At 40.1% G+C, this 12,556-nt stretch overlaps 1 protein-coding gene across 2 annotated transcripts in view; it reads left to right on the forward strand.

Annotated features, from left to right (window-relative positions):
- The window catches only part of PIGU (phosphatidylinositol glycan anchor biosynthesis class U), a 90,459-nt gene that overhangs the window by 53,404 nt on the left and 24,499 nt on the right, over nt 1-12,556 (forward strand). The window contains exon 8 of one of the 2 annotated variants that reach the window (XM_080814123.1): nt 11,224-11,378. In XM_080814123.1, the coding sequence (XP_080670249.1) occupies nt 11,224-11,378 (155 nt within the window). The remainder of the gene's footprint in view (nt 1-11,223; nt 11,379-12,556) is intronic. The other variant, XM_080814124.1, reaches the window with a different exon arrangement.

Below are 12,556 nucleotides of genomic sequence, written 5' to 3' on the forward strand. Positions count from 1 at the left end.
TGGTAGAGCATGAGACTCTTGATCTCCGGGTTGTAAGTTCAAACCCCATGTTGGGTGTAGAGATTACTTAAAAATAAAATCTTAAAAAAAATGAAATGAAATGCAGTGAACCATTTCCTCTCAGGTTGCCAGCACTGGCTTTTCAAATTTGACTTATGATTGCTAGTCTACCAGATATATCATTGCACTGTGAAGTTTTGCTTTGTTCTCTTTCTTGATTCTTGTTGAATCCAGGAATTTTTCCACATAACAATATGCTATTTGCATTTCCTTTATTCCTATTTACAGTTCATTCTTTACAAAGTCTGAGCCCTAAGAGGAATGCATATAACCAGAATTTTTGTGCCACTATTTATCAAATAAATACTATTAAAAATATATTTATTTGTATGCATGAACTGACTAAAAATTTTTATTTTTATTTTTATTTTTTATTTTTCATTTTTTTTAAAGATTTAATTTATTTATTTGACAGAGATCGCAAGTAGGCAGAGAGGCAGGCAGAGAGAGGTGGGGGAAGCAGGCCCCCCGCCGAGCAGAGAGCCCGATGCGGGGCTTGATCCCAGGACCCCGGGATCATGACCTGAGCTGAAGGCAGAGGCCCAACCCACTGAGCCACCCAGGCGCCCCCTGACTAAAAATTTTTTTAAAAATTTTTAAAGATTTTATTTATTTATTTGACACACACAGAGAGACAGCAAAAGAAGGAACACAAGCAGGGGGAGTGGGAGAGGGAGAAGCAGGCTTCCTGACAAGCAGGGAGCCTGATGCGGGGCTTGATCCCAGGACCCTGGGATCATGACCTGAGCCGAAGGCAGACACTTAACGACTGAGCCACCCAGGCACCCCTTAAAATGGTTTGTTAAGCCAATTTCTAAATAATGCCTTTTGTAAAATCATTTTTGTTTAAAACTCATATTTCCTCCTGACATCAATGGTCAGTACAGCTGAGTCATGGAATTGAGTCAGTCACCTTATTCAGTCCCTTTGCTGTGCCTCAGAATGGGGATAATATAATACTAGTTATTGCAAAGGGTTAACGTGTTAAGTAGTAAAACAAAGTATAAGAGTTCATGGAAAGGACATGGTCATCAGTCTGAGGGTACGTGGGGTGATAAGGGAGGGAAAGAAAATAATTCATTTTCTAGAGTCAAAGGAACTATAAAAACTAGTTTGTACTTCTTCCTTTGATACTCTAAACCTACCTCCATTCTTCTGGTGGAAATCTCTAGAGGGTACAGAAGGCAGGTTGCAGACAAGCTAATGTCTGATCAGTGCCAGAGGTGAAGTTGTTTTTCTCTTCCCAGGAAGAGACCCAGGAAGGCTTCAGGGTCAAAGGCAGGGGATGCTGCATCCGGATCCCCGGTGGGTCACTTATGAGAATGGTAGTTTAAGCTCATCTCATCCCCTCCCCCCAACTTTATTTCTGACCTTGGCTTACGGCCCGGTTTCAAATTGGAGAGAAGCTAAACTGTTATGATTTGAGAGCATTCAGAATAATATAGAGAGCCGCTTTAGGGCACAGCACCTAGAGGCTACAGTGAAGGATATGCCGAGTGCATAGGACCTCCAGGCTGAAGCTATGGGGGTGGCTGAGGGAGGCTGATGGTGCAGTTGGGAAGTTTCTCGTTCCCTCCTTCCTTTCGCTTGGGATTCCTAAGTCTTGGACCCCCTTCAATGGCTCGAGGTTCTTATTTTGTTTGAAAGAAAGTTACAGAAACTGGGGGAAATACCTCATGAGTGTTCTTAAAGTTTTTGCTTTAACCCAGTCTGACCTTCTCTTGTCTGAACTGTGTCAGAAGTCCTGTGATTTCTATACTTTCTGGAGCCTGGAGCAGCAGGTCACATGATATTAACTTGCACCAAAGGAGCCAGACCCAACCAGGTCTTCTTTTCTTTTCTCTTCCGTCCTTTCTTTTCTTTTCTTTCCTTCTTTCTTTCTTTTTTTCTTGGTTCCTTTCTTTCTCTCTCTCTCTCCCTCTCTCTTTTAATGTTTTGTTTATTTACTTGAGGGGCAGAGTGTGGGTGTGCACTGGAGCACAGGCAGGAGGAGGTGAGGAGGTGGGAAGAGAGGGGCAAAGGGAGAGGGAGATCCCAAGCAGACTCTACGCTGTGAGCTGAGCCCAATGCAGGGCCCCATCCCGTGATCCTGAGATCACAACCTGAACCAGAATCAGGAACCAGATGCCCAACTGGCTGAGCCACCTGGGTGCCCCTCAACTAGCTCTTTCTTGATAACTGTGTCCTTCCCCAAGCCTTCTTTGGGACCTTACCTGGAATTTTCACATCTTACTCTTTTTCCCCAGCAACATCCTGTTGTGTCTTCTGCTTCCAGGAGGGGGCCAAGGCACAGGTGGCAATGTTCTTAGCTTCCTTTCTCTTTAGAACAGATGACAATGTGTGTGCGTGCATGACCATGCAACTGCAATGAACTCTTCCACCAGCTTTGTTGCCTCTAATATACCTATCATGTAAAATACATCTCTTGGGTCTCCTCCTGTTAGTCCAAGAACTTAGGTATAAAAACTTTGGTTAGGTTTCAACCTCCTTAAGAGTTTTGAATTTTTTTCCTGGTAACTGACTTTTTGCCTTTTTCACCATATCTGAGAAAGAAATGGTTTCTGTATAGAAAATGCTTTTCTTTTTTCTTTTCTTTTTTTAAAAGATTTATTATTTATTTGAGAAAGAACATGAACAGGAGAGGTAGGGGAGAGGGAGAAAGAATCTGAAACAGACTAGGCGCAGAGCACAGAGCCCGATGCGGGGCTGAATCTCACTACCCATGAGATCATAACCTGAGCCGAAACCAAGAGTCGGATGTTCAACCAGTTGCACCACCCAGGCGCCCCTAGAAAGTGCTTTTCTCCCTAGTGCCTTAGAGAGTTGGGGGAGGGAGATAATTATACATTTCTCCCCTTTCTTGTTATAGTTAGGCTCTTCTTAAGCAGTCTGAGAACTCTCTTACTTCCCTAAGTTTCTTTATACATTAGCAACCATATAACTTCTGGGGCATAACTGCAGGTTGTATTTTTCAGGTTGAGAGGATACAGACTATGGACCACATCTGGCCCACAGAGGTGTTTTATTCGACCATGCTATTTAATTATTTTAGTTGTCAGCATTTTTTTTTAAAGATTTATTTATTTATTTATTTGACAGAGAGAGATCACAAATAAGCAGAGAGGCAGGCGGGGAGGGGAGCAGGCTCCCCGCTGAGCAGAGAGCCCGATGCGGGGCTCGATCCCAGGACTCTGAGATCAGTTGTCAGCATTTTAAAAATTCATGTTAAAAATTTATATTTCTGGCTTCTTTTAGGAAATTGGGAGATCTGTCTCCTTTAGACAAGGTATGCCCTCTTCACAGTTAGGCATAGGCCCTATGCTTCATTTCTATTACCCCTCACTCGTTTGTTACCTGCATGGCTCCTGTAGGAGTTTGAGAGTGTGTGTGTGTGTGTGTGTGTGTGTGTGTGTGTGTGTGTGTGTGTGTTTATGTCCTCTTAAAGACCTAGAAACAGTGACCAACCCAGTATCAATGAGTATCCTTGGGGTTCAGATTGTGACCTTACAATATCATTTTTACCCACTAAAAGAAATGAGTTTCTCAGAGAAATGACTGATTCTGTGTTAGGGCAGGAAATGTGCAGGATAATCCTAGACCATTGTAAGACCAGATAATAAGGAAGCTATGAAAGGGCTGGGGTCATCTCAGAAGAACTCAGGATCCAGCCTGAAGAGGCTCCCACTGACCAAAGATGGACAGTTTGAGTTTCATTAGGATTAGAAGTTCAGTGGATTGAAATCCATAATTATATTTAAATCCAGATGTTCATAGTGATATTAAAAAGGTCAATTGACAATTGGTCAAATTAGGAGAATTGATAGACAACCAATTCATTACCTTTCTGAAAACTGAAATAAAAAGGAAAAAATTAAGCATTTATCCTGTCTTTCCTATACCATTAGGCAACCATATAGTAGGTGATCTACTGTATATTTTGGAGCTTGCAAATGAAGACAGATTGATAGGATAGCATCATTTTCCAACACCAGTGGATCTAGGCATTGAGTGTTAATAGCTACTAACATGAAAAACAAACAAAAATCAGGCCTCCGGAGAAAAGAACACACCACCACCAGGGTTTTGCCAAGGGGATAAAATCTGAAATTGATCACGCCTCAGGATCCAGCTGCCAATTTGCAAGAAATACTGAAGACAAAGTATGTAATTAGCAAAAACCAGACTGTGGAAAGTTCTACAGGTTAAATGTAGGTTAAATACAGGTTCTTCAACCTATGAATTGTAGAGGGGCATGAGTGGAATGAATTGGAGGACCTGTAAATTAAGAGACTTAAAAGTTGGGACACCTGGGTGGCTCCGTCGGTTAAGTGGCTGTCTTCGGCTGGGGTCGTGATCCCAGGATCCTGGGATCGAGTCCCACATCGGGCTCCTTGCTCAGCGGGGAGCCTGCTTCTCCCTCTGCCTCTGCCTGCCACTCTGCCTGCTTGTGCTCTCTCTTTCTGACAAATAAATAAAAAATTTTTTTTAAGATTTTATTTATTTATTTGTCAGAGAGAGTGAGCACAGGCAGATAGAGTGGCAGGCAGAGGGAGAAGCAGGCTCCCTGCTGAGCAAGGAGCCCGATGTGGGACTCAATCCCAGTACCTTGGGATCATGACCTGAGCCGAAGGCAGCCGCTTAACCAACTGAGCCACCCATACGTCCCAAATAAATAAATTTTTTAAAAAAGAGAGAGAAAGACTTAAAAAGTTGTATTAAATTTTTAAAAAATAGACAAGGGATGCACATTTTGATAGAAAACCATTAAGAAATGCGAGGAAGTGAGTACTCTACAAGCTAGGATCAGTGGTGACTTTGGAGGAAGGAAGAGACTATGTCTGGGACAGGGCACCCGAGAGAGAGTTGGAGAGTGGCGGGATAGTTCTTTGTTGTAACCGTGTGGATGTTTGTCTCATTCACTAGGTTATGTTGTTTGCTTTACGTGGTTTTCTGTATTTTGTATTTTATTTTACAATGAAAAGATTTTAAAAAATTGATCCAAATGTTTAAGGCACCATTCTCCCAACTCTTCAACTTACTCATTTCATTTTAAGTCAGCATTTGCTATTGAGAAAAAGAGGTGGGTAAAATGAATGCTTATCTGCTCACTGGGAAATGTGCAATGTGGACTTCTAGATTAAGTTTGGCTCCAGGGTTTATAAATAACAAGCCATCAAAGGAAGGCTCACTTGAGTTTCTTTTTTAAGCATTTCAGGCGTGCCTCACTTGGTGTAATGGGAGTGGTCCTGAAAGATTACTTAATCTTTAATCAGACCAGGTTTTATAAGTAGATTCGGGAAACATTCCACATGACATTATATTCTCTGTTTCATAAAGTAAACCTGACCCATAGACCAAGTCTTAACAAAAATTATACCTAAAATTTAATGCCTAAAATATGTAAAATGTAAAAATTATACATAAATTTAATTTTTCCGTCACAGATCTGCCGGGAAAAAAAAATCATTTTCCACTCAAGCATCGACAGTAACACTTTAGGTCTAATAAAGCCCTGAGAACATGGCAGCAAACCAAAATTTGGGGGCTGCTAATGGATTTGTGAAAAGTGAAACCTTGTCTTCTGGGTCTGTGCTTAGGACTCTCCTCAGAGAGTGGCTTTAACAGTCTACCTGATTCAGTTCTTCGTGGCTGTCTTTTTCACTTCCCACCTCCCTTCTTCTTAAATACCATTAAGCAGGGAAGAAGGGAAAAACAAAAGAACATTTTCACTTTTGAGGGTTTTTTTCCCTCCATCCCTGGGCTGTGGTTTCCTCCCTCCCTCCTTTCCTCCCTTCCCTCTATGCTAGATGGCAGTATTTTTCAGGAAGAAAGGATAAGGATGATCCCCTCTACAGGGAACTCAGAACCTTAAGTGCCTTCTTCTTTGACTTTATCTGTGGATGCCTCCCCTTTGTGGAATCATTTTCCATCCCCAGAAATACAATATTCTCTTGAAACTTTGTTGTTTTAGAGCAGCATTGTCGATAGAACTTCTTGCGATGGTGGAAATGGTCTGTATCTGTATATTGTCAATTGTCAAATATAAATAAACTTTAAAAAAAGAAGTAGGTGCAGTCAAAGTATTCAAAAGAAATGGAATTGAAGGGCGCCTGGGTGGCTCAGTGGGTTAAGCCTCTTCCTCTGGCTCAGGTCATGATCTCAGGGTCCTGGGATGGAGCCCTGCATCGGCGTTGGGCTCTCTGCTCAGTGGGGAGCCTGCCCTTCTCTCTCTGCCTGCCTCTCTGCCTGCTTGTGATCTCTCTCTGTCAAAGAAATAAATAAAATATTTTTTAAAAAAATGGAATTGATTGAACTATTTTTTTAAAAAAGATTTTATTTATTTGTTTGACAGAGAGAGAGCACAAGTAGGCAGAGAGGCAGGCAGAGAGAGTGGGAAGCAGGCTCTCTGCTGAGCAAAGAGCCCGATGTAGGGCTCAATCCCAGGATCCTGGGATGATGACCTGAGCCGAAGGCAGAGGCTTTAACCACTGAGCCACCCAGGCGCCCCTGATTGAACTATTTTAGAGATGCTTATTGTACTTGCAAGAAAGGGGTATAAGAATCTAGGAAGGCCTGTAACTTCTTCCCTTGGACATGGTGCCCGAGGCTTCATTCCTAATCCATCCTCTAACCTTCTTGGGAGGATTTCTGATTGCCTGGTGTGACCCCAAGGACAACAGATCCCCGCCTCTAGGAGATGTTATCATACTGTCATTTCTGCCTTGAGTGAAGTTTTTTTTTTTAAGTTTATTATTATTAATTTTTTAGTGATCTCTACACCCAACAAGGGGCTGTACACCCAACGTGGGGTTCACAACCCCCAGATCAAGAGCCACATGTTCTTCCAGCTGAGCCAGACTGGCACCCCAAATGAAGCTTTTTTACAGTGGGTAACTGAAACAGCTAAAAGGGGAGAGAGCTGGGACTTAATGGACCTTCTAGAATGATTCGTGTGAAGTGCTTTGTGCCTACTTGCTGATGAATATTTGTTTAATAAATGTTGTTAAGTATACCAGAATCTGGCCTAGAACTTGCTTTCTTTGCAGCCAGAGTGTAGAGCGGGAGCTAACCCTCATCCACCTCAAACTTATTTCATGGCAACTGTTAAAGCAACTGAACTGCATACTTCCAAATACTTAAATGTATGTTGTGTGACTTTCACCCCCCACCAAAAAATCTAATACTAATATTAGCCCATTGCTCACATATTTCTGGCTTTGACCTAGAAAAAGGGGCTTCTTTAAATCAGCTCTTGTTGGGCGCCTGGGTGGCTCAGTGGGTAAGCCTCTGCCTTCTGCTCAGGTCATGATCTCAGGGTCCTGGGATCAAGTCCCGCATCAGGCTCTCTGCTCGGCAGGGAGCGTGCTTCCTCCTCTCTCTCTCTCTGTCTGCCTCTCTGCCTACTTGTGATCTCTCTCTGTCAAATAAATAAATAAAATCTTAAAAATAAATAAATAAATCAGCTCTTGTGTTCTTTTGACAAGCCTCGTCTTTTTGAGCCTTTCCTTCCTTTCTTTCTGGTACCACAAGACGTCCCAGGCTCATCTTGTATTTTCCCTGCCCCAGCCCTGGAATCAACTACTTCTTCAGGGACTCCTGGTTCCTTTTATTGGTGGATGCTACTTAGAAACCCAAGGTTGTAGGTATACTTCTAGCAGACAGAGCTATGAAATACATGCATGTACACTAACTGCCCCCGCAACATGTCTGTAATTCTTTATCTCTCTGTGTCTTCGTACTAATATCTGTTTATACTGATACCTGTGATTCTGTCCAACACCATAGGGTTCACTTTAGTGTCTTCCTTTTCCTTGTGTATAATTTCTTTCTCTAATGCTTAGAACCCCAATTTTCATTATTTGCAGTCCATTTGCTAGTATGTTCAGTTCTAGAACACACGCAAAGTTGTTCTAGAATTGCTGTGAGAAATACCCATATCAGAGATATATCTCCTGACTTGATTATAACATGTACGTATGGTCCTTTCTGTCATTAGCATGACAGTGTTCTGTCAGGTTACTGTTTCTCAAAGTCACTCACTAAGGTTAGTTGTTTTCTTCTCCTGTGTGGTCCTTCAGCGTAGTTATCTAATTTGTGATATAGTTAAGCTCATGTATTACTGTTTGTATGATTTTGGATTTCCCCTACACCTTGGTTAGTTTTAATTTTTTATTATGGGGTATGTGAAGGGACTAAGAAATTGCTATGGTTCTAAGAATCAACTACATAAAAAACATATTCAGAGAAATATCACCCTATCTTCATCCTTGCTATCTTGTTTTTTTCCTTTTTCTTTCTTTCTCTGTCACCCTAAGTAACTGTTTTTAGTTTCTGGTTTATCCTTCCTGTGTTTCTTTTGCACAAATGATCAGGTATATATATGTATTTCCTTCTTATATGAAGGATATATGAAGGCTAGAATACTCTAGAGACTCTAGAAAACATACTCTAGAAAACATACCCTTTTGTGCTTTGCTTTTTTTACTCTTATTTCCTGAAAGTCACTGCAGATTGATACATAGAGATCTTCATTCTTTTTTACAGCAGCTTAGTACTCCATAGTATGGACATACCTTAGTTCAGCTTTTTCCCTTTGGGAATTTAGATTGTTTCTAATATTTTACGATCACAGTTAATACTTTATTTTTATTATTTTTTTACAATTAATGCTTTAATGAGTAACACTGTGTATATGTATTTTCATATTGTCAGAAGGGTATCTTCAAGGTAGATTTCTAGAAGTAGAATTACTGATCCATAGGTAAGTATATATGTAGGGTTTTTTTTAGGTCTTTTCACATTTCCCTCCACAGGGATAGTACAAATTTATTATTCCCACTAATAATGTAGGATAGTGCCTGTTTTTCCACAGCCTTGCTAATAGAATGTGTTGTCACATTACAAAATTTTTGCCATCTGATTATGAGAAATGGTATCTCAGTGTTGTTTTAATTTGCATTTCTCTAAAGAGGAGTAAGTTGGAACATTTTATCATGTTTGTGGGTTATCTCTTCATTTTTTTCTCTTCATTTTTCTGTTGGATTTAAGTCTGTTTTCCCTCAATTTTTTAAGAATCCTTTATATAGTATAACCCTTTGTCTGCAAATATTTTCTTTCAGTTTCTCATTTGTCTTTTTACTTATCTATGGTCTTTTTCTTTTAACAGCTTTTATTTTTATCAAGATACAATTTACATAAAATACAACTTACCTACTTTAAATATACAATTCAGCGATTTCTGGATAGTCACAAAGTTGTGCAGCCATTACCACAATCAGTTCTAGAACATTTTTGCCACCCAAAAAGAAACCTCATGCCCATTAAGCAGTCACTCTGTTTTTCCCCAATGCCTCTTCCCCCTCTAGCCTTAAGCAATCAATATTCTGCTTTTTGTCTTTATAGGGAATTTCATATAAAAGGAATCATACAATATGTGGTCTTTTTGTACTGATTTCTTTCACTTAGCATGAGGTTTTCAAGGTTCATCCCTGTTATAGCATGTATTAGTACTTCATTCCTTGCAGGTTTGTATTTCTATATGAACTTTAATCTTGTATAATTCCATAAAATAGCTTGTCAACATTTTTATTGATATTGCATTATTACATTGAATTTATAAACTAAATTAGGAAGAACTGCCCTCTTTATAATATTAAGTCATCCTAAACAAGGACAGGGGATATCTGTCCATCTGTTCAAGTCCACCTTAGTGTCTTTCAGTAGTGTTTTAAAATTTTCAATGGATCGGTTTTACACATTTCCTGTTAAGCTTAATTCTAAGTTCTCTTTTCCTTGGTGTTATTGTAAATGTGGTTTTCCTTACCATTGTGTCCTCTAATTGTTTATTATTAGTGCAGATAAAGGTTATTTGTATGTTAATTTTGTACTCTGCTCCTTCACTGAATACTTTTATTGCTTGTTATTTTTGTCATAAGTTGTTGTTGCATATATCTAGACACTAATATGATTTCTTATTTTTAACCAGTTTGTGTTACATATATTAATAGCTTTTCTTACGTTGAATTAACCCTGAGTTTTTGGAATAAATCCAACCTGGTCATAACCCAACTTTATCATGTTTTGCTGAATTGTGTTAGATTAGATAATATTTCATTTAGCATTTTTGTATTTGTGTTGGTAAAGGGTTTTGGTAAAAAGCTTATGATACTTGCTGTGAAAGAGTTAATGTAAGATTAGGATAACCTGCTTCTTGAATGTTGGTAGAACTTTCCTGTAAAACTGGCTGGGCCTGCTCTTTTCTTTATGGGAGAATTTTTCATTACTAATTCAATTTCTTAAATGTTTATAGGACCGTTCTAATTTTCTGTTTCTTGAATTAGTTTTTCCATAATCTTTTATTTCATGCTTTAGAAAAGTTAAAAACGAATATAATGAGTACCTTTTATTTAGATGACCCAGTTGCCATTTTGCCACGTTTTCTTTATGTAGATATAGACTTTTTTTCTTTTTTTTCTTTACTGACTCATTTTCAGGGAAGTTACAAATTTATTAAAAATGTGCTATTCATATTCCCTACTTGGTTACTGATTTTTTCTGATCTACCAGTTACCTACTGATGGTGGTTATGTCTATTTTTCCTTTGAAGACCTGTCCATGTTTGTTTTATACATTTTTAGACTGTGTTATTAGGTACATGCAAGTTTAGAGCTGTTACATCTTTCTGATGAAACTTTGATCACTATGGAACATCTTTATTCTTGCAGTTCTTTATACATTAAAGTTTATTTTATCTGGTAACAGTATAACTAGACTAGTTTTCTTTTGGTTAGTATTTACCTAGCATAAGTAAATCCTTTTCAGTCCTTTTTTTTTTTTTAAAGATTTTTTTATTTATTTGTTTAACAGAGAGAGAGAGAGACAGTGAGAGAGGGAATACAAGCAGGGAGAGAGGGAGAGGGAGAAGCAGTCTTCCTGCTGAGCAGGGAGCCCGATGCGGGGCTTGACCCCAGGATCCCGGGAGCATGACCTGAGCTGAAGGCAGACACTTAACGACTGAGCCGCCCAGGCGCCCCCCTTTTCAGTCCTTTGATTTTCAAAATTTTTCTGTGTCCTGTGCTTTGCAGAAGGGATCTTGAGGTTTAAGCTGATACTTTCCTTCTGCCCTTGACATCCCTAAATATACCATTTTGCCTTCTCTCCTAGCGGCAGTACATACCTGTGAAAGTGAAGAGCAAAGCCTTCTGGATCTTCTCTTGGGAATATGCCATGATGTACATGGGAAGTCTAGTGGTAATCATTTGCCTCTCCTTCTTCCTTCTCAGCTCCTGGGATTTCATCCCTGCAGTCTACGGCTTCATGTAAGTAATAACTTCATTAGAAAACTCTAGAAGCTAATTTGTTTTTCTCAGCTCCAGCTGGAGTCAGAGGGTGAGCATCCCCAGGGAGCATCTCGACACGGTCCTCAGACTTCAGTGTGCACCAGAATCACCTGCAGGGCTTCTTAACACCAGATTTCTGAGCCCAAACTCAAGAGGTTCTGATGAAGTAAATTTGGGATAGGAACCAAGAATTTACATTTCTGACTAGTTTTCAGGTGATGCTAATGCTGGAACACACTTCGAGAACCACCTTCAATCTAGTGAGATTAAAGATCACTCTCTAGCAAGGACCAGCCTCTGCCTGGAAGGGTTTGGTTCAGTCCCCAACAGGAATGGATGTATTCCTCTCCTGCAAGAGGGTCTCTAACAGTTTTAAAATAAAGCCACCTCCCATGTACCAAACTTTTAGAGAAAATCAGAATGAAGTATGAATTCTGCAGTCATTTCCTAGTTCTCTCTGTACGCTGTACGGTATGCTGAGGAGGATGGTCGCTGCCCAGACCTGAGGGAACTCACAGCCCAGTGAGGTGTTAGACAGTTAAACCTGTCAGGGTGGGGAAGGGATATGGAGTGGCGGACTCTGCTTGGGGATTCTGGACTGCTAATTTGTGTTAAATCCTGGCTGAGCAAAACTGTTAGCTCTCCGTGCTGTTCCTTAAATAGGAATTTGTATTGCTGATAAAAAGCTTTCCCTGGTTTTTTGATGACCCATAAATTGTGTTCTTTTTTTCTTTTTTGACTGTGTTCTTTATTTCATTTTACAGAAAAGGAAATGTAGTCACAGCAGGAGGAAAAGACTTGCCCTGGGTGGAGGCCTTGGGGTCAGTGAACTCTGACCGTGAGCCATGGCATATTTCTCCCTTCTCTGTGCTCCATTTGTTGCCCTTTTAAAATTGTGAATTGACCTCAGTTTCAGCTCTGTTTTTTAAAATAAATCATATCATGTAAATTTTTAGAAGAGCCAGAATGGCAACCAGTCTTTATCTGATATAACTAGACAAAAAGTTTTCCTGTGAAACCCTTATTTCTCAAATGAGATCTGGGATCCTAGCTGGAACCTGCTGATGCTTCTGCAAGGCCCCAGAAGTCACTGCGGTGTCAGGCCCTCGGTTTCTGGCTCCTGCCGTGCGGCTGCAGAGCAAGAATGGGGAGCAGCA

The sequence above is a fragment of the Martes martes genome, assembly GCF_963455335.1.
Source record: "Martes martes genome assembly, chromosome: 9".
Taxonomy (NCBI): domain Eukaryota; kingdom Metazoa; phylum Chordata; class Mammalia; order Carnivora; family Mustelidae; genus Martes; species Martes martes.